This window comes from Haliotis rufescens, unplaced genomic scaffold (genome assembly GCF_023055435.1).
Source record: "Haliotis rufescens isolate VD_foot unplaced genomic scaffold, xgHalRufe1.0.p SCAF_11, whole genome shotgun sequence".
In the NCBI taxonomy this organism is placed as follows: Eukaryota; Metazoa; Mollusca; class Gastropoda; order Lepetellida; family Haliotidae; genus Haliotis; species Haliotis rufescens.
In genome coordinates this window covers 21945626-21971041 of record NW_025963791.1, presented here as the reverse complement: position 1 = coordinate 21971041, position 25416 = coordinate 21945626, and the positions used below count along the sequence as shown (strand labels likewise).

Below are 25416 nucleotides of genomic sequence, written 5' to 3'. Positions count from 1 at the left end.
TCGAAATCTCACGTTCTCACGATTTCGTGAACTTATGGCCTGATTTGCCAAGTCGAGATTGCATGATTGTACAAATGGCGTATCTCGCTGTCTCAATTTTTCAGAAAAGGTTCTATGAAAAAACACACGAGAACGCGTGATTTTCGCCAAACCCTGCGCTCTCGCGATCTCGCATTTTCGCACTTTTGGCACAGTTACCTTGTTTCCAAAGGTCGAGATCGCGAGAACACGAGGATATCCCTTACAGTATTCCATAATTGTCTCGTAGTACCGCTTCAGCTTACAACTGTCACGGGACTTTGATAATATGCAGTGTAACTGAAAACGTGTATCTGTAACGGGTACATTTTGATAAAAAAAAATTAGTGTTTTACCTTAAGATCAAAATGGCAAGGAGGGATTCTTTGACCGTATACGCGTATTCTGATTGGTTTGTTGTATATCGATCGGTGGGGGAACGAATCACTGTGCTGCAGCTCACTGGAAGAATCTCGTGGTGTCGTCTGTGCGTATTTAGAAAATCTTGGCTGGGATATCGTGATGCGTTATTTCTGAGGGGGCTAACATTCCGTTCCCGAATATAGCCGTCCGTCAGACTGACATTTCACATTCACATTCAACCAAGAAGGCGAACTGTTTCAACTGCCTGGTCCGAGGATTCGGTTGTTCTGTCGCCTTACCCACTGACTTGTGCCCAGTGTCCTGTTCTGTCGACTTCCGCCCCTCCCTGACTTGTTCTCCATGTCTTGTTCTATGAGCTTGTATTATCCATTGACTTGTTCTCCGTGTCTTGTTCTATGAGCTTGTATTATCCATTGACTTGTTCTCATCTACCTGTTGTTCAACGAGCTTCTATGTTTTCATATGTTGTTCTGTGGGTTTCTACTCCACTGACTTGTTCTCGTCTACCTGTTGCTCTGTGAACTTCTATACTCCACTGACTTGTTCTCGTCTACCTGTTGTTCTGTGAACGTCTATACTCCACTGACTTGTTCTAGTCTACCTGTTGCTCTGTGAACTTGTATCCTGCTCTGACTTGTTCTAGTCTACCTGTTGTTCTGTGAACGTCTATACTCCACTGACTTGTTCTCGTCTACCTGTTGGTCTGTGAACGTCTGTACTCCATTGACTTGTTCTCGTCTACCTGTTGTTCTGTGAACGTCTGTACTCCACTGACTTGTTCTCGCTTACCTGTTGTTCTGTGAACGTCTATACGCCACTGACTTGTTCTCGTCTACCTGTTGCTCTGTGAACGTCTATACTCCACTGACTTGTTCTAGTCTACCTGTTGCTCTGTGAACTTGTATCCTGCTCTGACTTGTTCTAGTCTACCTGTTGTTCTGTGAACGTCTATACTCCACTGACTTGTTCTCGTCTACCTGTTGGTCTGTGAACGTGTGTACTCCATTGACTTGTTCTCGTCTACCTGTTGTTCTGTGAACGTCTGTACTCCACTGACTTGTTCTCGCTTACCTGTTGTTCTGTGAACGTCTATACGCCACTGACTTGTTCTCGTCTACCTGTTGCTCTGTGAACTTCTATACTCCACTGACTTGTTCTCGCTTACCTGTTGCTCTGTGAACGTCTATACCCCACTGACTTGTTCTCGTCTACCTGTTGTTCTGTGAACGTCTATACTCCACTGACTTGTTCTCGCTTACCTATTGCTCTGTGAACGTCTGTACTCCACTGACTTGTTCTCGTCTACCTGTTGTTCTGTGAACGTCTATACTCCACTGACTTGTTCTCGCTTACCTGTTGCTCTGTGAACGTCTTTACTCCATTGACTTGTTCTCGTCTACCTGTTGTTCTGTGAACGTCTATACTCCACTGACTTGTTCTCGTCTACCTGTTGTTCTGTGAACGTCTGTACTCCACTGACGTGTTCTCGTCTACCTGTTGTTCTGTGAACGTCTATACTCCACTGACTTGTTCTCGTCTACCTGTTGTTCTGTGAACGTCTGTACTCCACTGACGTGTTCTCGTCTACCTGTTGTTCTGTGAACGTCTATACTCCACTGACTTGTTTTCGTCTACCTGTTGTTCTGTGAACGTCTATACTCCACTGACTTGTTCTCGTCTACCTGTTGTTCTGTGAACGTCTATACTCCACTGACTTGTTCTCGTCTACCTGTTGTTCTGTGAACTTCTATACTCCACTGACGTGTTCTCGTCTACCTGTTGTTCTGTGAACGTCTGTACTCCACTGACGTGTTCTCGTCTACCTGTTGTTCTGTGAACGTCTATACTCCACTGACTTGTTCTCGTCTACCTGTTGTTCTGTGAACGTCTATACTCCACTGACGTGTTCTCGTCTACCTGTTGTTCTGTGAACGTCTATACTCCACTGACTTGTTCTCGTCTACCTGTTGATCTATGAACGTCTATACTACACTGACTTGTTCTCGTCTACCTGTTGTTCTGTGAACGTCTGTACTCCACTGACGTGTTCTCGTCTACCTGTTGTTCTGTGAACGTCTGTACTCCACTGACGTGTTCTCGTCTACCTGTTGTTCTGTGAACGTCTATACTCCACTGACTTGTTCTCGTCTACCTGTTGTTCTGTGAACGTCTATACTCCACTGACGTGTTCTCGTCTACCTGTTGTTCTATGAACGTCTGTACTCCACTGACGTGTTCTCGTCTACCTGTTGTTCTGTGAACGTCTATACTCCACTGACGTGTTCTCGTCTACCTGTTGTTCTGTGAACGTCTGTACTCCACTGACGTGTTCTCGTCTACCTGTTGTTCTGTGAGCGTCTGTACTCCACTGACTTGTTCTCGTCTACCTGTTGTTCTGTGAACGTCTATACTCCACTGACTTGTTCTCGCTTACCTGTTGCTCTGTGAACGTCTTTACTCCATTGACTTGTTCTCGTCTACCTGTTGTTCTGTGAACGTCTATACTCCACTGACTTGTTCTCGTCTACCTGTTGTTCTGTGAACGTCTATACTCCACTGACTTGTTCTCGTCTACCTGTTGTTCTGTGAACGTCTATACTCCACTGACTTGTTCTAGTCTACCTGTTGTTCTGTGAACGTCTGTACTCCACTGACGTGTTCTCGTCTACCTGTTGCTCTGTGAACGTCTATACTCCACTGACTTGTTCTCGTCTACCTGTTGATCTGTGAACGTCTGTACTCCACTGACTTGTTCTCGTCTACCTGTTGTTCTGTGAACGTCTATACTCCACTGACTTGTTCTAGTCTACCTGTTGTTCTGTGAACGTCTATACTCCACTGACTTGTTCTCGTCTACCTGTTGTTCTGTGAACGTCTGTACTCCACTGACGTGTTCTCGTCTACCTGTTGCTCTGTGAACGTCTGTACTCCACTGACTTGTTCTCGTCTACCTGTTGTTCTGTGAACGTCTATACTCCACTGACTTGTTCTCGTCTACCTGTTGTTCTGTGAACGTCTATACTCCACTGACTTGTTCTCGTCTACCTGTTGTTCTGTGAACGTCTATACTCCACTGACTTGTTCTCGTCTACCAGTTGTTCTGTGAACGTCTGTACTCCACTGACTTGTTCTCGTCTACCTGTTGTTCTGTGAACGTCTGTACTCCACTGACTTGTTCTCGTCTACCTGTTGTTCTGTGAACGTCTGTACTCCACTGACGTGTTCTCGCTTACCTGTTGTTCTGTGAACGTCTATACTCCACTGACGTGTTCTCGTCTACCTGTTGTTCTGTGAACGTCTATACTCCACTGACTTGTTCTCGTCTACCTGTTGTTCTATGAACGTCTGTACTCCACTGACTTGTTCTCGTCTACCTGTTGTTCTGTGAACGTCTGTACTCCACTGACGTGTTCTCGTCTACCTGTTGTTCTGTGAACGTCTTTACTCCACTGACTTGTTCTCGTCTACCTGTTGTTCTGTGAGCGTCTGTACTCCACTGACGTGTTCTCGTCTACCTGTTGTTCTGTGAACGTCTATACTCCACTGACTTGTTCTCGTCTACCTGTTGTTCTGTGAACGTCTGTACTCCACTGACTTGTTCTCGTCTACCTGTTGTTCTGTGAACGTCTATACTCCACTGACTTGTTCTCGTCTACCTGTTGTTCTGTGAACGTCTATACTCCACTGACTTGTTCTCGTCTACCTGTTGTTCTGTGAACGTCTGTACTCCACTGACTTGTTCTCGTCTACCTGTTGTTCTGTGAACGTCTATACTCCACTGGCTTGTTCTCGTCTACCTGTTGTTCTGTGAACGTCTATACTCCACTGACTTGTTCTCGTCTACCTGATGTTCTGTGAACGTCTTTACTCCATTGACTTGTTCTCGTCTACCTGTTGTTCTGTGAACGTCTATACTCCACTGACTTGTTCTCGTCTACCTGTTGTTCTGTGAACGTCTATACTCCACTGACTTGTTCTCGTCTACCTGTTGTTCTGTGAACGTCTATACTCCACTGACGTGTTCTCGTCTACCTGTTGTTCTGTGAACGTCTATACTCCACTGACTTGTTCTCGTCTACCTGTTGTTCTGTGAACGTCTATACTCCACTGACTTGTTCTCGTCTACCTGTTGTTCTGTGAACGTCTGTACTCCACTGACTTGTTCTCGTCTACCTGTTGTTCTGTGACCTTCTATACACCACTGACTTGTTCTCGTCTACCTGTTGTTCTGTGACCTTCTATACACCACTGGCTTGTTCTCGTCTACCTGTTGTTCTGTGAACTTCTGTACTCCACTGGCTTGTTCTCGTCTACCTGTTGTTCTGTGAACGTTTATACTCCATTGACTTGTTCTCGTCTACCTGTTGTTCTGTGAACGTCTATACTCCACTGACTTGTTCTCGTCTACCTGTTGTTCTGTGAACGTCTGTACTCCACTGACTTGTTCTCGCTTACCTGTTGTTCTGTGAACGTTTATACTCCATTGACTTGTTCTCGTCTACCTGTTGTTCTGTGAACGTCTGTACTCCACTGACTTGTTCTCGTCTACCTGTTGTTCTGTGAACGTCTATACTCAATTGACTTGTTCTCGTCTACCTGTTGTTCTGTGAACTTCTATACTCTGCTGGCTTGTTCTCGCTTACCTGTTGTTCTGTGAACTTCTATACTCCACTGGCTTGTTCTCGTCTACCTGTTCTTCTATGAGCTTCTATACTCCACTGGCTTGTTCTCGTCTACCTGTTCTTCTATGAGCTTCTATACTCAGTTGCATATGTTCTCCCATATGTTCTGACAGCATCTATTCTCTATTGACGTGTCCCCTATCTGATGTTCTGTCGACCTCTGTCCTCCATTGACTTGTTCTTTCGACGTCTGTCCTCCAACGGCTTGTCCTATATATGCCGTTCCGTCGACCTCTGTCCTCCATTGACTCGTTCTGTCGACCTCTGTCCTCCATTGACTTGTTCTGTCGACGTCTGTCCTCCATCGGCTTCTCCCCTATCTGCTGTTCTGTCGACCTCTGTCCTCCATTGACTCGTTCTGTCGACCTCTGTCCTCCATTGACTTGTTCTGTCGACCTCTGTCCTCCATTTACTTGTTCTGTCTGTTCTGGGCATTTGATGCTTCAAAGGCAATGAAAATGACCGGCAAATCAGCGCGATATTCAACAAAATCAGAACTAGAAAATACCAGAGAAAAAAACCTGTGTTTCATAAACTATATGAGAGTCCAGCTGTCCTTCAGTGTTACGGGAGTGTGATCAGAACATTCTACACAATGTAATTTGACAAAAGCGAAACTCTTATCAAACCACATGTAAATCTCAGATACAGCGCAAAGAATGTAGTACTACAAAATATAGATTCGTCACCATTACAAGCAAGTTGTACTGTACCACGTGTGACATACAATTAGGTCTAGATCATTGTTGTACTGCCTTAATCGAGTGATCCATGACAACAATATGTCGGAAGAGTACTTTGTTTCGGGAACAAAATGTAACTTGAGTAACTGGCTATCACTGTTTTTTATCGCCTACAGTTAACACGTGTGTTGTACAGTATGTTAACAAACCCACTGGCGTACTGTGCAATGTGCCCTACTGCGTAATGTAATACGTCATATCATGTAAACAGGGCAGTGTTTTCCCCCGGCACACCTGTGCAAGTATGTGATATACCTATAATGTTTAACGCCACGGTCAAGAATCTTCCAGCTATATGACAGCGACCTGTAAGTAATCGAGTCAGGACCAGACAAACCAGTGATTGATTCTACGAGGACGATTGAGGTACGTTGATACGCAATCAACCAAGTCAACGAGTTAACAGGGATTTAATTTATTCTAACACGGAATCCATCCAAAATAACTGGATACCTAGTTGGACAGAACTCCGGGTGACTGCGTCTGAGACCTGCATCACTTTGGGCTTTCGACCCGTGAAGATCCGGGTTAGAATTAGCCTTCAGCAACCCATGCTTGTAGTAAGCGGCGACTAACGGGATCGGGTGGTCAGGCTCGCTGACTTAGTTGATGCACGTCATCGTATCCCAAATTAGTAGCATCAGCGATGCTCATGATATCAAGCGCTGGATTGACTGGTCAAGACTCGATTATTTACAGACCCTCGTCATATAGCTAGAATATTGTTCGGAGAGTTCGGCGTTAAACAACAAACAAACAAACTTTTGGGCTTTCCTCCCACATTAAGTTGACACGCCGTGATATAACTGGAATTCTGTAAAAAAAAAATTGATATTGTTGATATACAATTTGTTAATTTGTTAAAAATGTGTTAGGATATTCTTTTGGTCACTGCTTCAAAAGACGTAAAACGTTTCTGTGAAACAATTTAACAAATATTTACATGGCATTTTTTCAGGATATCCAGTAAATCGAGCCAACAAATATTTTTTTAGGTTAAGTCTAAGGACAAACTCTTTTTTATAGTTTATTTCTGGAACAAATTATTATTTTCAAGAAGATCCCATCTTCCGTGAGAAATGAATATAGGGTATTTATCATAATAGAATGGAGAAATGGATGTGGATACCCTGACATAATAACATCCAGACATCCCACACAAGTATATACGTTCGCCAAATCTAAATATATATTATATTTTACTTTAGTATTTGCTCTGTATGTACCATGTTTTTGGCAACAGATGTTCAGGTACGCCATGGGGCTTTGCAAGCTTATATAGCTTATAAAACTGACATTTGTAGTGGGTGTTGTGTTATAGAACCGTTTCTATAAAGATAGACTTTAAATAGATCGTGCCTGTGATTTGAACAGAATATCGAAACTGAATGAAAACGTTACTTTTGATTAGAGTGATTAGTTATTTCATGATTGAGATTTATTATGCAGAGCTAGATTAGAGGAAACGTGTTGGCAAAGCAGGGAATCAAGATCCTGCGGCATAACAGTGGAATATATATATTTTTAATTATTTTATACTAAAGCCTAGGCAGGTTAGATCAAACTAAACTAAACCAAGTCTAGATTCCTTGATTCCTGTAAGGAGAAAAGGTGCTATTGAAAAAAATTACAATTATTTTACATAAATGCGATAAAACCCTTTCCAGAGATCTCTTACCCGTGAAGATCCGGGGTAGAATAGGTCTTCAGCAACCCATTCCTTGTCGTAAAAGGCGACTTTGCTTGTCGTAAAAGGCGACTAAAGGGATTGGGTGGTCAAGCTCACTGACTTGGTTGACGCATGTCATCGTATCCCAACTGCGTGGATCGATGTTCATGATGTTAATCACTGGAGTATCTGGTCCAGACTCGATTATTTACAGACCGCCGTCATACAGCTGGAATAATGCTGAGTGGCGTAAAACAACAACCAAACAAAACTGGGGGGGACTTGATAGTCTAACCTTCGCTCGTCACGCCGACTTATTGGGTTTAAATATCCTCACGAGAGTGTGGAGATTGTTCTGGCTGTCTCTCATCGTTATATACCTGTAAATTTGCAAAACCGGCGTAAAACCTATTCCCTCACTCACCGCCAACCACAATGATGTTGCGCCAGCGCGGGCATGGCTAACTTTGGTGTAGCAGCAACTGGGATACGTTCTGAACTCGTCAATATTGTGTCTACCAGTTACCAGAGAAGTGGTAAGAAATAAGCTCCAAATGTCAAGGTCGATTCTTTACGTTACAAGACAGGGAGAATCGATGTGTGCTTCACATTTTGGCAACCATCAACAATTACAGATAACGAGCCACCCAACTCGAACACCGACGCTGGTACTTTAGGAAACGGGTTTCGGTTAAGTGCACATGCACGTAAAGCCGAAGGGGAGGTAACTGGCATCGCATAAGATGACGTCATTGATGCTATGTAGTTCAAAGAAACCTGTTGAATGTTTTAACAGTTCGGGTTACCATCAGTCTCGATCTTCTACAACCGCCATCATGCATGGTGGTATTCTCTTGTGTCTGATGTAGGCGAACAGGTGAACGGCAGGCGCGGGAATCATTACGCCCTTAGTTACCGTAATTTATGATTCCATATCATTTCTGGTCTTAATGATCTCGTCTGCATCTCTACCTGCCAATTATCTCTTTCTGTTTACGATCCTGTCGGTGATTACGCTTTCGTGTGTGCTGCAAGAGTGCCCACCACCACCTGTACTTCATCGCCATGCTGTCAAGTGGACCAATTATCGTTGTATCTCGCGAGAAGTGAACGAGGATTTGCGTTAACTTGGCTTGGTGCCAGTGCGCATGTCTGGCGGGTTGGTTGGCCAGATGAAACGAGTAGAACTGTCGCTATCAACCCTTGAAAATATCAGTATGGATAAACAGACGCGTCCCGAGTACTGGTATAACAGCGCTTCTCTGATCCCGATTAACTAGCATAGCATGTAAGGCCAGTGCTCAGGTTACTCGTTGATATACAAGCTTAGTCCTACCGCCATGAAATGTCAGAGGCATATTTATATACCATTTTATCAGGGCTCCGACCTTTCTGTTAGGTTCTGATTTTCGGAGTAGTGCCCGTTATTGTTCATCAGTAGTGTACACTATATGCCAGGTTCTCAGGTTGTGGTGCCATAGACCGGCGTTCCTTGGATTGTTACACCTGTATTTGCTAAAGCATTCATGAATTTGTGTTTTTTATTTATTTATTTTCTGATCGAGAAAAGGCAGAGTCAATGAATCTTTATCGCACAAGTAGTGGATACTGTAGTATTTGAATTTAGGGCTATATTTGGCCACGATATATCGCCTACTCACGCTGGGCTTATTTCAGGAACTGAAGAAATCTAGACTTGACAAAGGTTGCTTGAAATTTTCGGATATTTTGGTTTCAGGGTTTGTATGTGAGCCTAACGCAGGGTAATTTATTTTTATTTTTAACTGTTCGTGTGAAAGCACTGGAGTAAAGGGATTGAGATAACTTGTGTAACATATACCTTGGTACATACAAACATGCACGACTTTACATCGACGTTTAATTACACCACCATTAGTGGTGTGACAGACTGTGATTCGAATTCATGACATCAGATTCTGGTACATCTAAGGGACACAACTCTGTACAGCTTTAATCGCCGTGAGTTACTACTACCTCATGTTAATGTCACTGTTGAGTGTTCTGCATGTATGTTGGTTAAGCATCTCATGGAGAAAAATAATGCTTCAGGTCTGTGTATTAATGATAATATTATTACGATGAGACTGTTTGTTACCCCAAGTGATTATCTTATAGTCATCACATGACGCATAACCAAGGAATATTTATCGCTGTTTTCTTGGTAAATGGTATCATCGGCAGACAAAATAACTTGTTGTTTGTCAGCCCGAGTGACGTGTTAAGCTAACATGGGCGTATAGATAATTATCACAAACTGAAAGACAAATGCTCATTTCTACGCAGTGCATGGTGTCCAAGACGCAGAATATATTCTGATAGGGGAGTGCACGTTCGCAGTTTTACTTTAACTATTAACATGGGGAAAATGGACATGGTTTTACAAATATGTTATCACGTTACATGTTAAGGATTGGGTGCAGTGAGAAAATACCTCTTATCATTCTTCATACCCTCCAAAAAAGCGGGGGGAGGGGTCGGGTTTTGGTTCATGTAGTGAGGTTGTGAAACAATAACGTCAATGATTTAAAATTTAAAAACCTGTATTTGTTGAAAATGTTTACAAACTGCATGAAGTAAAACATCGGCATAGTTTATAAGAACTATATTTTGATATGCTTTTGAACATTTTTATCTGATCTACTTTTTATACTATATACTTTCACAATGACAAGCAATCCTTTAAAATTGTTTTACGAATATTGTGTTTTTTAATTACATATATCAAATAATCAAAACCAACCCGAAATAAAATATACAATGACGCCATGAGTGGCTTTATTGCATACATGTATTGTTTCAGACAGCTGCGACAAAAATATCCCGCTTGATCAGACGCTCGTTACCATGTGACCGTGAAAGGCATATTTTATGCTATTAAAATCACCCATTGTCCTATGCTTGGAACCAGCTGTTTTAATTTGCTCGTAAATCAAGACACTCGAGCGATTTTTCGGCACATCGTAAACCTGGATCTAAATTAAAACGAAACAATTGGTCGTTCTAACACATGCGTGTGTTTTGTTTCCAATTCTGGGTCATCTCAAAACTAAAATGAAAACAGAATGAAAAACCTTTTTAAAAACTCTCATTAAAGAGCAATAAAGTATACATGTCATGTGACGAGTCTCCCCGGTCACAGTCTGTAGCCCCATTAACGTTATGGTTAGCTCAATCTTTAAACCACTGAGAAAATACACTCTATAAGTTAGACGAAATGGGGACATTGCTATTGAAGGAAACATTATTATGCATCAATTTAATTATTTTCGAAAACTTAAATTACAGAATTTAACTACCTTAGAAAAAGTTATACATCATGCATTGAATACGCCAGTGAGGAATGAAGATAAAAGCATTTTATACACTAAACTAAGTTCACGGATTTCTCTAGACAAACATCTAGTCTCTGAAATGAACATATCGTACAAAAAAATAGTTGATAAATTATCTTAATAAATATTTAATAAAAAAGAGTCCAGAGACTCTCTTCATTTTCCGATAATGCAGAAATCTAGATTTGCCTAACATTATAGACTTGCATGGGCTGTATTTGATATATTTGTATCAGGGTCTGTTAGACAGACTGGAATTTCTCTAAAATAATAAAAAATATATAAATTATCATATCCACAATTTGATGTTCAATTTAACCTCATTCTTAGTTAATAAATTTATTTTTCATTCATTCTTTCATTCGTGTTTTTGTCGCTGTGACTCTCAACACTCTTACATCACACTGTTCTTGTCCATACATAATATATATTGTCAAAAACATATTCACTATTTACTTTATGCATTTATGCATCACGAACAAGGACTTTATGATTTAATATGATATTTAGGAAATGATGGGTGTGTTTCACAGTATCCACGGTTGAAAAGGACTCATTTGAGCTTAACCATAGTACAAACGTGCCTTACAGGCAGAAGCAGCGCATTGCTTATCATTAATACCAGATTGTTTCTAATCGGGTGATAGAAGTTCGTGTGGTTGCATAACCAAAGCTATGGTATAGTGTGGAAATATCTTTGTTATAACCGCGTGAACAACAGTAACAACCCGAGTCTTCGTGAAGAGATTTCTGAAAGCATTCGTGGCCAATCGTCTCATACCGGTACAATTCGGTAACTAGGTTACGGAAAGCGGCGAATGCTGACGATTGAGAATGGAAGCACAAATCTGTGATCAAGACATAGTTTGGTTGTTTTTCAATACCGCTGTTTTCCCGATGCTGGGTGCAGATGCACAGTCGATTGATCTTTAAGGAATGGTGCTTACTTGCGTTTCCAGGAGTGCTTCTGTGCATTACGTCCAACCTGACACTTGTCACTGGTTCGCCCACTCTCTGTAACAAGAATAAATTCCATTATTATGACATGGAAATGTCCGACGGGTAATACGAGAGATCTGAACAGAGCACTGGGAGTAGTTATGACAACATTTAACAGCCTAGGTGGACTAAGCCACTCTGCTTTCACTAAGGTATTTGATAGCAAGATGCTACCAGTACCTAATTACAGCGCATCCATATGGGGCATTAAACATGTTTTATTCAAAATAAAGCCAGGAGATTGTTCTTTGTGTGTGCTGTATTGTGTGTGTGTGTGTGTGTGTGTGTGTGTGTGTGTAGGTTGGCCCCGTCGTCTAAGGCGCCGCAATCGGCTGTGCAAAGTTGCGTCCCTTGGGCACGCCAGAAACCTATGATTGTGGGTTCGGAACCCGGTTCGCCCCGATTATGTTTCTAGGTTTGTCAGCACCATACCCGTGCTCGTGGGTTTCAGCGAAGTGGTAAACGTCTGAGACCTGCATCACTTCGGGCTTTATATAACTGGATATAACTGGAATACTGTTAAAAGCGGCGTTAAACCCAACTCACTCACTCACTCACTAGAGGCGAGGTGTCAAGAAACCTAAATCCAGACAGAAGCGTTAAGACAGTTTCATAAAGTGGTTATGGCCAAGCATGCGTCTATAACTGCAATAATCAACAGATTGGCGCTGCGCCGGAAATCGTCATGGGACTACCGAGCTACAGAATGGACAAAAAAACTAGAACTACATAGATCTACGTGTATGTTTGGTTATTGTGCTTCAACCAGCAGAAATGTGTTTCTGCAGCAAGGACAAGAAGTGCTGGATGCATGGGATACAGAGACGTGGTATTCTGATCTGTTTGATGATAGAAACTATCCAAATGAAAATAAATTGAGAACATACAGGCCTTTTAAACAAGGTGAGGTGAGGTTAAAATGTGGTTTAATGTCGCGTCCGAGTATTGCACTTATAAACGAAGTGCATGCATGTGTGTGTGTGGCTGTCTGTACTAGTCCGTGCTGATGCCGATTTATAGTGCACTGAGATACCATGCCGCAGTTTAACATGAATACCCCACTCAGACACAGTATACTGACTCCGAGCCGACCTGACCCGAGCAGGGGTAACAACAAATACCATCTTAAACGTCCTTTGGTATGACGCGGTCGGGGATCGAACTCCGGGCGGACGCTCAACCACTAGACCACGGAGGCGGTCTATTTAAACAAGACATAAGTACATTTGTATATGTCAGTATCAGAGGAGACTGTTAGCATCTCTAGGATGTGGAAACCTGGCTCTTAATATTGAGCGAGGAAGATCTGGTTACACCATAAGAAGATAGATTGCACACTGTGTTACAAGAACGTAAAAGAAGATGAAATGCATTTCTTGACAGAATGCGCCAATTACGAGTTGAGAAGTATTTTGTTCAGATCATGTGACAATGCTGATAAGGCTTTTACTAATATTACAAAGGTACACAAAAATATTTGGAGCTTTTAGAGCAATGACCAGGTTCGGTGCGTACGAACTATGTATTATAAAAGACAGGCCGCTACATAATTATCTTTTAGCATAACACTTTTTATTTGTCATACTTACTTTATTGTTTAAATTAGATTGTAGGTCTTGACAAGTGTATGGTTTATGGACGACTGTTTATTCGTTTGGAGAGGGGGTGAAAGATTAACCATGTAAATAGTGGGTGTATTTAGGTTTGAAAGTGGGAGAGTGCATGGGGGATGTAGGAAGATTTTGTTTGTTTGTTTGTTTCTTGTTTAACGCCGCACTCAGCAATATTCCAGCTGTGTGACGGTGGACTGTAAATAATCCCGCCTGGAGCAGACAATCCAGTGATTGATATCATGAGCATCAATCCACGCAATTGGGATACGATGACATGTATCAACTAAGTCAGCGAGCCTGATTACCCGATCCGGTTAGTCGCCTCTTACGACAAGCATAGTCACCCTTTACGGCGGCAAGCATGGGTTGCTGAAGACCTTTTCTACCCCGAATCTTCACGGGTCCGAATGTGTGGATGTATGTCGGTAAGAAAGTGAGGTTATAAGTGTGGGTGTATTTAGATATGAAATTGAGGATGCGCATGTGGTGGTGTATGTGGGTATAAAAGTGAGGGCGTGCATGTGGTGGTGTATGTTGGTATAAAAGTGAGGGCTTGCATGTGGTGGTGTATGTGGGTATAAAAGTGAGGGCGTGCATGTGGTGGTGTATGTTGGTATAAAAGTGAGGGCGTCCTTGGGTGGTGTATGTGGGTATAAAAGTGAGGGCGTACATGTGGTGGTGTATGTTGGTATAAAAGTGTGGGCGTGCATGTGGTGGTGTATGTTGGTATAAAAGTGAGGGCGTGCATGTGGTGGTGTATGTTGGTATAAAAGTGTGGGCGTGCATGTGGTGGTGTATGTTGGTATAAAAGGGAGGGCGTGCAAGTGGTGGTGTATGTTGGTATAAAAGTGAGGGCGTGCATGTGGTGGTGTATGTGGTAATAAAAAATGAGGGCGTACATGTGGTGGTGTATGTTGGTATATAAGTGAGGGCGTGCATGTGGTGGTGTATGTTGGTAATAAAAGTGAGGGCGTGCATGTGGTGGTGTATGTGGTAATAAAAGTGAGGGCGTGCATGTGGTGGTGTATGTGGGTATAAAAGGGAGGGCGTGCATGTGGTGGTGTATGTGGGTATATAAGTGAGGGCGTGCATGTGGTGGTGTATGTGGGTATAAAAGGGAGGGCGTGCATGTGGTGGTGTATGTGGGTATAAAAGTGAGGGCGTGCATGTGGTGGTGTATGTGGTTATCAACGTGTGGGCGTGCAAGTGGTGGTGTATGTTGGTATAAAAGTGAGGGCGTACATGTGGTGGTGTATGTTGGTATACAAGTGAGGGCGTGCATGTGGTGGTGTATGTGGTAATAAAAAATGAGGGCGTACATGTGGTGGTGTATGTTGGTATAAAAGGGAGGGCGTACATGTGGTGGTGTATGTTGGTATATAAGGGAGGGCGTGCAAGTGGTGGTGTATGTTGGTATACAAGTGAGGGCGTGCAAGTGGTGGTGTATGTTGGTATAAAAGGGAGGGCGTACACGTGGTGGTGTATGTTGGTATATAAGTGAGGGCGTGCATGTGGTGGTGTATGTGGTAATAAAAGTGAGGGCGTGCATGTGGTGGTGTATGTGGTAATAAAAGTGAGGGCGTGCATGTGGTGGTGTATGTGGTTATCAACGTGTGGGCGTGCAAGTGGTGGTGTATGTTGGTATAAAAGTGAGGGCGTACATGTGGTGGTGTATGTTGGTATACAAGTGAGGGCGTGCATGTGGTGGTGTATGTGGTAATAAAAAATGAGGGCGTACATGTGGTGGTGTATGTTGGTATAAAAGGGAGGGCGTACATGTGGTGGTGTATGTTGGTATATAAGTGAGGGCGTGCAAGTGGTGGTGTATGTTGGTATACAAGTGAGGGCGTGCAAGTGGTGGTGTATGTTGGTATAAAAGGGAGGGCGTACACGTGGTGGTGTATGTTGGTATATAAGTGAGGGCGTGCATGTGGTGGTGTATGTGGTAATAAAAGTGAGGGCGTGCATGTGGTGGTGTATGTGGTAATAAAAGTGAGGGCGTGCATGTGGTGGTGTATGTGGTAATAAAAGTGAGGGCGTGCATGTGGTGGTGTATGTGGGTATATAAGTGAGGGCGTGCATGTGGTGGTGTATGTGGGTATAGAAGTGAGGGCGTGCATGTGGTGGTGTATGTTGGTATAAAGGTGAGGGCGTGCATGTGGTGGTGTATGTTGGTATAAAAGGGAGGGCGTACATGTGGTGGTGTATGTTGCTATACAAGTGTGGGCGTGCATGTGGTGGTGTATGTTGGTATAAAAGTGAGGGCGTACATGTGGTGGTGTATGTTGGTATACAAGTGAGGGCGTGCATGTGGTGGTGTATGTGGTAATAAAAAATGAGGGCGTACATGTGGTGGTGTATGTTGGTATAAAAGGGAGGGCGTACATGTGGTGGTGTATGTTGGTATATAAGTGAGGGCGTGCATGTGGTGGTGTATGTTGGTATACAAGTGAGGGCGTGCAAGTGGTGGTGTATGTTGGTAAAGGGGAGGGCGTACACGTGGTGGTGTATGTTGGTATATAAGTGAGGGCGTGCATGTGGTGGTGTATGTGGTAATAAAAGTGAGGGCGTGTATGTGGTTGTGTATGTGGTAATAAAAGTGAGGGCGTGCATGTGGTGGTGTATGTGGTAATAAAAGTGAGGGCGTGCATGTGGTGGTGTATGTGGGTATAAAAGGGAGGGCGTGCATGTGGTGGTGTATGTAGGTATATAAGTGAGGGCGTGCATGTGGTGGTGTATGTGGGTATAAAAGGGAGGGCGTGCATGTGGTGGTGTATGTGGATATAAAAGTGAGAGTGTGCATGTGGTGGTGTATGTGGGTATATAAGTGAGGGCGTACACGTGGTGGTGTATGTTGGTATATAAGTGAGGGCGTGCATGTGGTGGTGTATGTGGTAATAAAAGTGAGGGCGTGCATGTGGTGGTGTATGTGGTAATAAAAGTGAGGGCGTGCATGTGGTGGTGTATGTTGGTAATAAAAGTGAGGGCGTGCATGTGGTGGTGTATGTGGGTATAAAAGGGAGGGCGTGCATGTGGTGGTGTATGTGGGTATAAAAGTGAGGGCGTGCATGTGGTTGTGTATGTGGTAATAAAAGTGAGGGCGTGCATGTGGTGGTGTATGTGGTAATAAAAGTGAGGGCGTGCATGTGGTGGTGTATGTGGGTATAAAAGGGAGGGCGTGCATGTGGTGGTGTATGTGGGTATATAAGTGAGGGCGTGCATGTGGTGGTGTATGTGGATATAAAAGGGAGGGCGTGCATGTGGTGGTGTATGTGGGTATAAAAGTGAGGGCGTGCATGTGGTGGTGTATGTGGGTATCAACGTGAGGGCGTACACATGGTGGTGTATGTTGGTATATAAGTGAGGGCGTGCATGTGGTGGTGTATGTGGTAATAAAAGTGAGGGCGTGCATGTGGTGGTGTATGTGGTAATAAAAGTGAGGGCGTGCATGTGGTGGTGTATGTGGTAATAAAAGTGAGGGCGTGCATGTGGTGGTGTATGTTGGTATAAAAGGGAGGGCGTGCATGTGGTGGTGTATGTGGGTATATAAGTGAGGGCGTGCATGTGGTTGTGTATGTGGGTATAAAAGTGAGGGCGTGCATGTGGTGGTGTATGTGGGTATAAAAGGGAGGGCGTGCATGTGGTGGTGTATGTTGGTATCAACGTGAGGGCGTGCATGTGGTGGTGTATGTGGGTATAAAAGTGAGGGCGTGCATGTGGTGGTGTATGTGGGTATGAAAGTGAGGGCGTGCATGTGGTGGTGTATGTGGGTATATAAGTGAGGGCGTGCATGTGGTGGTGTATATGGGTCTATAAGTGAGGGCATGCACGTGGTGGTGTATGTGGGTATCAACGTGAGAGCGTGCATGTGGTGTTGTATATGGGTATAAAAGTGAGGGCGTGCACGTGCTGGTGTATGTTGGTATAAAAGTGAGGGTGTGCATGTGGTGGTGTATGTGGTTTATAAAAGTGAGGGCGTGCACGTGGTGGTGTATATGGGTATAAAAGTAAGGGCGTGCACGTCGTGGTGTATGTGGGTTATAAAGGTGAGGGTATGCACGTGGTGGTGTATGTGGGTATGAAAGGGAGGGTATGCATGTGGTGATGTACGTAAACGTAGGTATGAAGGAGAAATATGCGTGTGTATATGTGTGTCTGTATGAAAGGGGGGGGTATGCATGTGGCGGTGTTCGTGAACGTAGGTATGAAGGAGAAGTATGCGTGTGTGTATGTATGTCAGTATGAAAGGGAGGATATGCTGATGTGGGAGTTTGTAGATATGAAATAAAGGTATATATATATATATATATATATATATATATATATATATATATATATATATATATATATATATATATATATATATGTATATATATATATATATATACATATATTCCATAATCATGGCGCGGGACTAGTTAAGATTGCATGTTACAGAGGGGATTTTTTGTTTGTTTGTTTATTACTTTGTTTGATGTTTAACGCCGCACTCCAGCAAAATTCCAGCTGTATGACGGTGGTCTGCAAATACACATTAAAGTAAAAACTTAGGTGTTATTTCAGTACATTATATGAACCAAAGAGGGTTAACATGGTAAACATGGTATTTGGGGGCGGTCCACTTTGCGTAGAAGTTTCAAAACGATGAATGAAGTTATTCGAATTGTGTCATAGAATTAGCTGTTCTAAATGCTTCCCGTCATCTTGATTGATTTTATTGATAACTGAAATGCTCAAGTGACACCTTTGGTGGTTTATGGAGAATAAATCAAACTAAATTTAATAAAGGGCAGGCGGAGGGGGGGGGGGGGGGGGGGGGGGAATGGGGGCTCTGGATCCGCCAATGGATGAAGAAGGAGGACTTTTAAACAAATGCTCTGCGTCTGTTAGAGAGACTACACTTATACTGTATAGATTTTCTACCTGTAAATAATAAACTGCCGGGCAAAAGTAAGTATACACTAGAAAACCGGAGCTGACCAAAACATTACAAACGTTATCAAAACGTTACTTTACTGAAAACAGTCGTCGACACAATGCAAACTTATGGTCCAAAACACAACTCTGATACCCGTATCAAATTCATCGCCATCGACTGACCACTTCTTGTTTGTTGCATTTAAGCCACCATGAATTATTATCATCCTCGATGTTCCACGCTGAATTAACCCACATTTTACCTTACTTCAACCGTTGGAAATAACTCTGATATGTAAAATCTAATAAACCGTCTCCGCATGTCATCGAAAACATGTCGTGAACCAAATAAGCCTTGCTCCTTGAAGACACTAACGATGTACGAGAACGTGGTATGTTTGTTCACCTGTCCAGTTTATTAACTCCCACGTCCATAAACAAGCATTAAACTGCAATATATTCTCACTGCCCCCCACACAATACATACACGAACTAGACGCCCAGTTGGACAGCGCTTGACCCCGCACTGGACGCTGGGGTTATCAGTGATCAGTCGTTCGTGGGTCACTTTTAACATGCACAGTCAAGCTAAACGAAAACCACCGCCTTCACTGATAACGATAACCACGCCAGATTTACGTGATTTCATATTTTGTTTTTATCATGAAAAAATAAATAAATGAAAAACAGCAACTCTCTACCTTGACCAAGAACACTATCCACGCGGGTTTGAAGAAATTTTCATATTCATTTTTACTATATACATTTTACATTTTACTTTTTATATTTTTTAATATATATATATTAAAAAACCCGAAACCCTCCACCTTCACTAAGAACCACGAGGTAATGTCTTACTTTGTTTACAATTAAAACATAAACAACGAGTAATTCATGTTTTCTCTTGATTGATAACGAAAACACTAAAGTCCATCCACGTAAAAATTTGGTAAATAACATAACATAAGATAAGGGACAGGATAATTTATATTTTTCATATCCACCCACCCGAGGCCAATAATTATTAGACGTTATAGATAAAATAGAATATGAAACTACAAATCAACAGAACAATGAATTCAATTGTTATAATCTTGAAAATATCCAGTATGTCACAAGGACGATAATTAACTACTGACATTCATTCATGTCGAGAGAGGGGAGGGAGGTAGGGATGGGGGTGAAGGGTCTGGCTAGGGGAGTGGGGACATTTGGGGGCGGGGACATGAGTGTCATCGTGTATATCCTCCATACGATGATAGTTGGAAGGTCACCGTGTGAAAAGTTCACAGGCTAGTTAGGTGTGGTTTATATTTAGCACAGGATGCATTATCGTGGGCGCTGAGCGTTTGAAACATGAACTTATTGGAAACCTCATTACAGATTAAAATGTCCATGAAAACGTCTACTCGCTGAGATAAGCCACTTTGTGAAGCAAAATGTGTACACGATTGAACACACAAAAATCACACGTTGGGAATCGCGGATAGAATAGGCACCCGTAAGCCGCAGGCTGGCGTCCCCTTGATGACCGGGTAGTCTAAAACGCCCGATAGGTGTGGGAAATCATGGCTACGAACACTAAAATTGGTTATGGTGAGACAAAAGTCTTCTTATCAGGTCGAACACGTAGTCATAATAAAACGATACCGTTTTTTAATGAAACATAATAAATAAAGTGGGTCCATCATATCATACCAATTTTCGACATGGAAGGGTTTCAGCCATCCTCTCGCCCTGCGCCATGACTGTGGAATTTATATATACATATAGATATTTTTTACCAAAAGTCTATATCAAACTAAACCAAGTCTAGTGGCATTGACTCCACAGCAGAAGTGGAAAGGTTCTTTTGAAGAAAAAAAATCAATTATTTTAAAGAAATGTTTCCATAGACTTAGTGTTAGTCTAGCCATCCTCGACTAATCAGTGTATTATTTCTATCATGATAAATACCATGGGCCCGTTCACCGCAATAACTTAGTAACGTCGCCAACTTAACATCACTAACTCAGCGCAGGAATTCTCGCTCAGGGCCCCGTTCCACAAAGTGATCTTAGCACTAAGACGCTCGTAACCCAAATACTTTAACACAGACAGAAAGGGGCCCAGCAGAGTAACCTGATTGGAGGGCTATAATTAACGTTGGGCTCAAAACGAAGTCTAAAATAATGTGCGCTTTAGGATTCACTGCGCACTTCTACTTCACTGAAGATCATATTATTAATCATTTACCCCAAGATGCGAACATGCATATCATCGGACTGAACATGAAAAGGATTGAAAGCTGGCACCAGTTCAAAACAAACCAGATGACGGTCCCCACGACACCGCTACTTCCGGTTTCGATCTGGAATCGTTATTCAAAGTTCACATTCCATGAACTATTGACGACGTCAGTGCATGGAAGTTGGTAGGTGGTTTGCGTGTAGATGGTTTGCGTGTAGATGGTTTGCGTGTGGAAGGTTTGCGTGTGGATGGTTTGCGTGTAGATGGTTTGCGTGTAGATGATTTGGGTGTAGGTGGTTTGCGTGTAGGTGGTTTGCGTGTGGATGTTTGCGTGTGGATGGTTTGCGTGTAGGTGGTTTGCGTGTAGATGGTTTGCGTGTGGATGGTTTGCGTGTGGATGGTTTGCGTGTAGATGGTTTACGTGTAGATGGTTTGCGTGTAGTTGGTTTGCGTGTAGGTGGTTTGCGTGTGGATGGTTTGCGTGTGGGTGGTTTGCGTGTAGATGGTTTGCGTGTGGGTGGTTTGCGTGTAGGTGGTTTACGTGTAGGTTGTTTGCGTGTAGATGGTTTACGTGTGGGTGGTTTGCGTGTAGATGGTTTGCGTGTGGGTGGTTTGCGTGTAGGTGGTTTACGTGTAGGTTGTTTGCGTGTAGATGGTTTACGTGTAGGTGGTTTGCGTGTGGGTGGTTTGTGTGTAGGTGGTTTGTGTGTAGGTGGTTTGCGTGTAGATGGTTTGCGTGTAGGTGGTTTGCATGTAGATGGTTTGCGTGTAGATGGTTTACGTGTAGATGGTTTGCGTGTAGGTGGTTTGCGTGTAGACTGTTTGCGTGTAGGTGGTTTGCGTGTAGATGGTTTGCGTGTAGATTGTTTGCGTGTAGATGGTTTGCGTGTAGATGGTTTGCGTGTAGATGGTTTGCGTGTAGGTGGTTTGCGTGTAGGTTGTTTGCGTGTAGATTGTTTGCGTGTAAATTGTTTGCGTGTAGATGGTTTGCGTGTAGGTGGTTTGCGTGTAGGTGGTTTGCGTGTAGGTGGTTTGCGTGTAGGTGGTTTGCGTGTAGATGGTTTGCGTGTAGATGGTTTGCGTGTAGATGGTTTACGTGTAGGTGGCTTGCGTGTAGATGGTTTGCGTGTAGATGGTTTGCGTGTAGATGGTTTGCGTGTAGGTGGTTTGCGTGTAGATGGTTTGCGTGTAGGTGGTTTGCGTGTAGATGGTTTGCGTGTAGATGGTTTGCGTGTGGATGGTTTGTGTGTGGATGGTTTGCGTGTGGATGGTTTGCGTGAAGATGGTTTACGTGTAGGTGGTTTGCGTGTAGATGGTTTGCGTGTGGATGTTTGCGAGTAGGTGGTTTGCGTGTAGATGGTTTGCGTGTAGATGGTTTGCGTGTGGATGGTTTGTGTGTGGGTGGCTTGCGTGTAGATGGTTTGCGTGTGGATGGTTTGCGTGTGGATGGTTTGCGTGAAGATGGTTTACGTGTAGGTGGTTTGCGTGTAGATGGTTTGCGTGTGGATGGTTTGCGTGCAGGTGGTTTACGTGCAGGTGGTTTGCGTGTAGATGGTTTGCGATTAGATGGTTTGCGTGTAGATTGTTTGCGTGTAGATGGTTTGCTGGGAGATGGTTTGCGTGTAGATGGTTTGCGTGTAGGTGGTTTGCGTGTAGATGGTTTGTGTGTAGATTGTTTGCGTGTAGATGGATTGCGTGTGGATGGTTTGCGTGTGGATGGATTACGTGTAGATGGTTTGCGTGTAGATGGTTTGCGTGTAGATTGTTTGCGTGTAGATGGTTTGCGTGGGGATGGATTGCGTGTAGATGGTTTGCGTTTAGATTGTTTGCGTGTAGATGGTTTGCGTGTAGATGGTTTGTGTGTAGGTGGTTTGCGTTTAGATGGTTTGCCTGTAGATGGATTGCGTGTGGATGGTTTGCGTGTGGGTGTTTTGCGTGTAGGTGGATTGCGTCTGGATGGTTTGCGTGTAGATGGTTTGCGTGTGGATGGTTTGCGTGTAGATGGTTTGCGTGTGGATGACTCCATATAGCCATGGTTTGTCATGTACATGTCATTTCCCTCAAGTGAAATAGATCCGAACACCAGCTGGTTCAGGTCAACGATTCATTTCATTTATCAACACACTAAGAACGTTTCAAATGTTTCAAATACTAAAAAATGGAATTAGAAATATTATATAGAATATAAATATATATTGCTTGACATATAAGAAATAAGTAATTGTGAAATCGTTGTCTGGATGTTTCTTTTGATACATGTCTGTCATATTAATCCACATATATACTATGTATGTTTGTTTGTAGGCCATCCGGCCAAGAACTCACAAAGAATATATTGATGAAAGGTCCGCCTCTGTATCTTTTTTAATGCATTAACATCAATATTTTAAGTTTCCAAAAATTTAATTCACATTGTAGTCGTTTTCAACCCATTGTTTTCTCACATTGAAACCATAAAATATATATGCACCTAGTTTCCATGCATGTTGGTTTTTACAATTTTCATATATTGATTTCGTTTAAAAACTTTCACAACAGATCAACAGAAAAAAACAGACTTTCTTTAAATAAACATTCCTTAACCATATAAACATAATGTTTCTTCGAACAAAATCTTTCCCGTCGTCAGATTCAATACGTAAATTCATTTTTCCACAACAGTGAACATTTAATATTTACTAGACACTGTTCTGGAAAAACAACAATTTAACACTGTTCATAAAATCTGAATTTTATATTCCCATGTAGATAAATACACATATATTGTATGATGTACGGTATATCGACGTAAATGCCTCCATGAAATAATTAAACTATATAATATCATCGATTTTACTTTCTACTCCTATTTTGTTTTCTTTCTCAATCTGAATAACTGCTGCTACGAAAACAACTATATATAAACATAGAGCTACCAGCTTCTTGGGGAGATTCTGAAGAACAAATAATTAATATGTTGCAGGCTTAATTCAGAAAACAATTATTAAGTCGCAAAGACATGAGAACGCCCAAATCAAAACGGTTGTGATTCCCGCAATGTACAGAATTGCAACAAACACAGTTTAACCTGCAGGACGCACTTGAAACAAATGTTCCCCATGTTTCAAGTTTAACCACCCTTTATGAACTGTGTACCTTTCACAGATTGTATGTCTTAGACCCAGTATGTCATTAAAGTAACGTACCCGGGGTAAGACTAAGTGCGGTTGATGCTATATGAAATTAGCCTTGAAGATACTCCTTGGTGAGTTGATAATGTCATGCGCTTTGAGCACGATCAAAATGTTCAGTATTGATTTGAAGTGAGTGATTGAAGTAAAATTTAACGTTACACCGGCAGTATCTGTGCCATATAGTGACATACTGATTTGGAGGTTATTTTCACGGTGTTTTACCTACAAGTAGTTGAATTCCACATTAAAACCCAATTTTCTTTTCAAGTTTTCCGAAACTACTTTTTGCCCCCCCCCCCCCCCTCGTTATATCCCTACAGAAATACCTGACTATTAAATGTATGTGAGGGGAGTGAATGTTGTTTTACGCCACAGTCAGACGTTTTCAAGTCGTGTGTAAATATTTGAGCCTCTGACAGACATACCAGTGACTGATATCGGTGACGTCACATTTGGACCCCCCTGTGCTAATTTTAGTCGGCTATTAACAGTACCGTTTGCACTGAATGCCTGTTCTACCCCGGAGCTACGTCGGACATTATCATTAGAGAAGGGGGTCCCCTGGACGTCCAACCCCTTCAGCTTCTGTGTGTGATGCTGACCCTTAAAGGGAAACTAGGTTTAGGCAAAATAGCAGTCCAAGTTAGTTTGATTCAAGTGTCACAAAATCGTACATTTACCTGCCAACACCAAATATATGTTGCATATTCAGAGCAACTATCGAAGAGTCTCCCACATATTATGGAACTGAAACAATTTCCCAAAAATTACAAAAAAAAAGGAAATGAAATTCGTGAAAAGGAAGGTTGAAAGATCATTCTGTATATTCACATTTGTAGGGTCTATTTGCTGTCACATTTATAGAGCTTTTACTTTGTGGTAGTAGTGTCTTGTGTTACCTCCATCGGTGTATTTTGACTTCATCCTGCTCACCATGGTTATTGTGACAACCCGAGGTATGGCGATCCACTCCCGAATGAAAGCTCCATGCAGCGTCCTAAGATCTTGGCACAGGATGGCTTCTGGAAAGACTAGGCTCCGTCTCACCCCCGAGATGATCAAGGGACCAAGCAGGCTGAACCTCCCCGGGTATGCCTTGTTGTCGAATATTTCCGCGGTGTGGATGAGCATTACCGGCTTTAGCGACACATTCCTCGTGAAGGTACTTCAAATGGGGAAAATATCTCATTTTTGTAGCTTTGTGGGTTGAGTGAGTGAGTTCCTGAGGGAGTTGGGTTTAACGCCGCTTTGAACGGTATTCCAGTTTTATCACAGCGTGTCAGCTTTATGTGGGCGGAAAACCAAAAGTGATTCAGGTCTTGGAAGTTTACCACTTTGGTGAACTCCATGAGCAAAGGATGGTACTGACAAATCGACAAACAAAATCGGGGCGAACCGGGATTCGAATCCACCATCATAGGTTTCTTGCGAAACCATTGGGGCGAAATTCTGTACAGTAAATTGCGTCGCCTCAGACGACTGGGCCACCGTGCACCCTGTGGGTTGAGATTCCAAGCAACAATATGTAACTATGTCCTTGCAGTGGGTATACCCCTAAAAACCGAGTATGTGCCACTACAGAGTCTCCTCCAAACGTTCATAGCGCCGTCTATAAATACGCCAACGGCTATCATGG

The 25416-nt window shown here is 42.7% G+C and overlaps 1 protein-coding gene across 1 annotated transcript in view; it reads right to left on the bottom strand.

The window, feature by feature from the left end:
* Positions 1 to 24911, bottom strand: part of LOC124137284 (hornerin-like) — a 48485-nt gene extending 23574 nt beyond the window's left edge. The window contains exons 1-3 of the mRNA XM_048392884.1: positions 24680 to 24911; positions 11797 to 11863; positions 5287 to 5525 (exon numbers count right to left, since the gene is read on the bottom strand). Coding sequence (XP_048248841.1) covers positions 5287 to 5525; positions 11797 to 11863; positions 24680 to 24911 — 538 coding nt within the window. The remainder of the gene's footprint in view (positions 1 to 5286; positions 5526 to 11796; positions 11864 to 24679) is intronic.
* Between the last annotated feature and the right edge of the window lie 505 nt (positions 24912 to 25416).